Source organism: Theropithecus gelada, chromosome 20, assembly GCF_003255815.1.
Source record: "Theropithecus gelada isolate Dixy chromosome 20, Tgel_1.0, whole genome shotgun sequence".
Classification (NCBI taxonomy): domain Eukaryota; kingdom Metazoa; phylum Chordata; class Mammalia; order Primates; family Cercopithecidae; genus Theropithecus; species Theropithecus gelada.
In genome coordinates this window covers 57,228,955-57,232,886 of record NC_037688.1, presented here as the reverse complement: position 1 = coordinate 57,232,886, position 3,932 = coordinate 57,228,955, and the positions used below count along the sequence as shown (strand labels likewise).

At 52.5% G+C, this 3,932-nt stretch overlaps 1 protein-coding gene across 1 annotated transcript; it reads left to right on the top strand.

The window, feature by feature from the left end:
- Positions 1 to 334: 334 nt before the first annotated feature.
- On the top strand, positions 335 to 2,787 carry C20H16orf82 (chromosome 20 C16orf82 homolog). Its single transcript, XM_025370425.1, has one exon. The coding sequence runs from the start codon at positions 430 to 432 to the stop codon at positions 1,081 to 1,083; it is 654 nt and encodes a 217-aa protein (XP_025226210.1). The 5' UTR covers positions 335 to 429; the 3' UTR covers positions 1,084 to 2,787.
- The last annotated feature ends 1,145 nt before the right edge of the window (positions 2,788 to 3,932 follow it).

The window sequence follows — 3,932 nt, the reverse complement described above, 5'->3', positions numbered from 1 at the left end:
GGCAATGTGGTGAAACCCCATCTCTTCAAAAAATACAAAAATTAGCCAGGCATGGTGGCGGGCGCCTGTAATCCCAGCTACTTGGGAGGCTGAGGCAGGAGAATCGCTTGAGCTTGGGAGGCGGAGCTTTCAGTGAGCCAAGATCACACTACTGCACTCCAGCCTGGGTGACAGAGTGAGATTTTCCATCTCAAAAAACAAACAAAAAAACAAAAACAAACAAACAAACAAAAACACTCAGCAAGCAGGCAGAGACTTGGGAGAGAAGCAACTCGACTCATAGGAGCTCGGCTGGGACACACGCCTGAGGCCCCTGACCTGATGTCTGGCCACAGACTCCTCAGAAAGACTCCCAGGAGGGTGACACCCCACCCCCTCCAGCCACGAGCCCCTTTCTGCCCCAGTCCTACCCTCCAGGCCAGGCCACTGATGGCACTGGTGCCAGGACAGCATTGTTCTCCCTCCCACACCCGCCTTCACCTCACAAGCCCCATCACCATGGGAACTGAGCCAGCCACTCAGAACACACAGTTTTCAAAGGGCAGCCTTATATACGGAGGCACCTCTCCCCAGAGAGGTCACAGCCAACATTCAGAGGCCTCCCAGGGCCCCCTCTCCCTGGATAAACCACTTCAGCTGCCCCCCATTTTTCTCAAGGGAGAAAAAGGGGAATCGTGTGTCTGGAATGAGGAGGACGGAGAGCCAAGCCTACAGTCACCTGGCTTAGAGCTCCAGTCCCCTGAGTGGCCACACCATGCAGGAGCGGCTCAGGATCCCCTGAAAGTGGCCAGCAGCAACCTCAGTGACACCCAGAGCAGCGAGAGTCATGTGTCCAGTGTGCAGCATCCCAGGCGAGAGGAGTGCAGCCATACCAGCCTGAGCAGCGGGTACGCGGGGGACAAGGAGGACAGCGGCACCAGCTTAGCGGGCAGCCACCGGAGAGTGCGGCTGAACAGAAGGCTCAACACCCAGGCGGCCAGCAACCAAACCAGCCAGCTGGGCTCCACAGACCCTCTCAGGTCCCTAAAGAGCCAGCTGACTGGCCCCGCCCACAGCACCAAGCAGACTGGAGGGCAAGAGTGAGGCCAGCCTGCCGGGCAGCGGCGGCAGCAGCCCGTCCAGTGCCAGCTTCATCAGCTTTGGCAGCAGTGCCCTCACCTACCAGGTGAGCAGCGGGCTGCTGACTTCCACAGCCAGCCTTCCCTCCACCCAGGCCAGCAGCCGTCAGAGCATTGGGCTGGAAGGCAGTGCCCAAAACGGGCAGAGCAGCCACACCAGTGTGCAGGAGGACAAGACGGGCGGCAACGAGAAAACCAGTGAGCAGGTCACCAACGGGGAGCAGCCTGCCCAGGTGTGCATGCCTTCGTAAGAATCCTCTCCAGCAGCCAGAGTCTCTTGGAAAATGGCACACGGGCCCAGCGAACCCAGGCTGGACCCAGAGTGGTTATTCCCAAAGCAAGGAGGAAAGATGTTTTCAAAAGCACACACTGACTGTGTGGACCATCAATGGGTAGTCCCATCTGTAGCAACAAGCATCAGTGGGCAGGCCACATGTAGCAGGAAGGGTCTATGCTGAGCACCGCCTATCCCGAGAACGCAGTCAGTGAGGAGACTGTCTATACTGAGAACCACTGTTGGTAGGAAGAGCTCTAGTATCAAGATTCACCAAGGCTGAGGCCACCTATGTCAAAACAGTGAGGGGTAATGATATCGAGACTATGAACTTCAGTGACGAGCCATCTATAACAAGATCCATCAATGGCAAAACCATCTGTCATCAGCAGCATCCTGGTGGGACCCCCTGTACCAAAACTCATCAGTGGCGACAGCTGTTCTCAATGGCAAACGCTGACAATATTAAGAACTGTCACGAGTTAGAACCTTCCATGATGAAACCGTCATAAATGATGAACGCCGTCTACAACCAACACCAACCACGATGAGCTCAGAAGAAACAAGCTGCAACCATGGTTGGGACTGTCCATATCAAGAACCATCTGCAGTGAGCACCATGCGTGGGGAGCCATGACCACAGGAAACTTGGTCCTGGCCAAGCTCTGCACACACTCTGTCCACCATGGTCACTGCCCACAGAAGCACCAGCAAGACAGCCACGGTGCACACGGAGCACCTTCACGACTCTCAGCTCCCCGAAGGAGTCCAGACCAGTGACTGTCACCAGAGAAGGACCATCAGGAGCGGCCAGGGATGCCACCAGCACAGAGGGAGTAGGTCTAGCAAGAACATTAGAGGGCGGTGTAAAGGGAGCCCCATTCCCGGGCACCTGTAATCCCAGCTACTTGGGAGGCACCATCCCAGAGAGTTCCAAGCTTCCTTTTTTTTTTTTTTTTTTTTTATTTGAGCACTGTCTCTGGACATCTTCAGCCCAGAATCTTCTCAGGAGCAAAGGCTTCCTGATGCCTCATTCATGTCAAGAAAGGAGGCCAGGAGCCATCCTGTGTTCCGATGACTGAGGCAGTGACTACGAGGGCAGGACAATGCCGTGAGAAACACTTCATGGTGACAGAGTCCAACCCAGCCAGGAACGGCTGCAATGGGGAAGCTCTGGAGCATTTTGTGAGCACCGTCTCGGTGGATGGAAAAGCCAAAGTCTGCCCCTCTCCTACTGGGGACACTAAACCCCCTCCCTGGGTTGACCTCACAGACATTGAAGTGAGTCTGCCCACAAAGGAAAAGAGGCCAGAGACCGCCATGAAGACATCCACTACGTACCAGAAGGAAAGTTGAGGGGCCAAAAAAGACAATAAAAGGTATCTGGAGAGGTCACATGTGTGTGGGTCTGTGTGTGCGTTCCCGGCCAAGCTCACAGGAGGGGTGGGCCACAAACACACTAAACCATGGAGAGAGCTGGGCATGGCTACCAGCTCTGCCACTGCTGAGCTGGCAGTCTGGGCAAATACTTAAACTTTCAAAGCCTCAGTTTCCTCATCTGGAAAATGGGGATAGTAACCCCTATTTCATACATAGGATGGTTATGTGGATTACATGGAAATGTGTATCAATTACCCAGCAATTGATAGTTACTAAAGTAATGTATTTCTTTCTCTTTTCTTTTTTTATTTTTATTTTTTAACTTTTAAGTTCAGGGGCACATGTACAGGATGTGCAGGTTTGTTACATGGGTGAATGTGTGTCATGGGGGTTTGCTACACAGATTATTTCATAACCCAGGCATTAAATGTAGTACCCATTAGTTATTTTTCCTGATCCTCTCCCTCCTCCCACTTCCCAACCTCTGATAGACCCCAGTGTGTGTTGTGCCCCTCTATGTGTCCATGTGTTCTCATCATTTCGCTCCCACTTCTAAGTGAGAACATGTAGTATTTGGTTTTCTGTTCCTGCCTTAGTTTACTAAGGATAATGTCCTCCAGCTCCATCCATGCCCCGCAGAGGGCATAAGCTCATTCTTTTTTATGGCTGCATAATATTCCATAGTGTATCATTTTTCTTGCTTATGGGTAAAATGGGCACAGTGGTTTCTGTCTTGCTTCACTCAGGCACGGAAAGGCTAGTCACTGCTAATAACGGAGAAAAAGTTACTGACCAAAACCAAAAAGAGCCACTGCATCTGCTGGGAGGTAAGACGTTTTGGCAGAGAGTTTTGGTTTGAGGAAGGGGTTACTGGTTCTGGGTGTGAGGGTACCACATGTCTGGTGTGGTGAGGCTCTGCTTCTCAAGTATAAGCACCCCTTTTGAGAACATTCTCCCCTACTCTCCTCCAGACAAAGTCACTCAGCAGGGCCTGAGCACCCATGACCCAGTCGAGAAAGGCCTCCCACCTCCACCCAAAAGCCTTAGTCATGTAGGGTGGCTACAACAAAATACGAGAAACTGGATGGCTTACAAACAAAAATTCACTGTTCATAGTTCTGGAGGCTGGGAAGTCCAAGATCAAGCTGCCAGTGGATTCG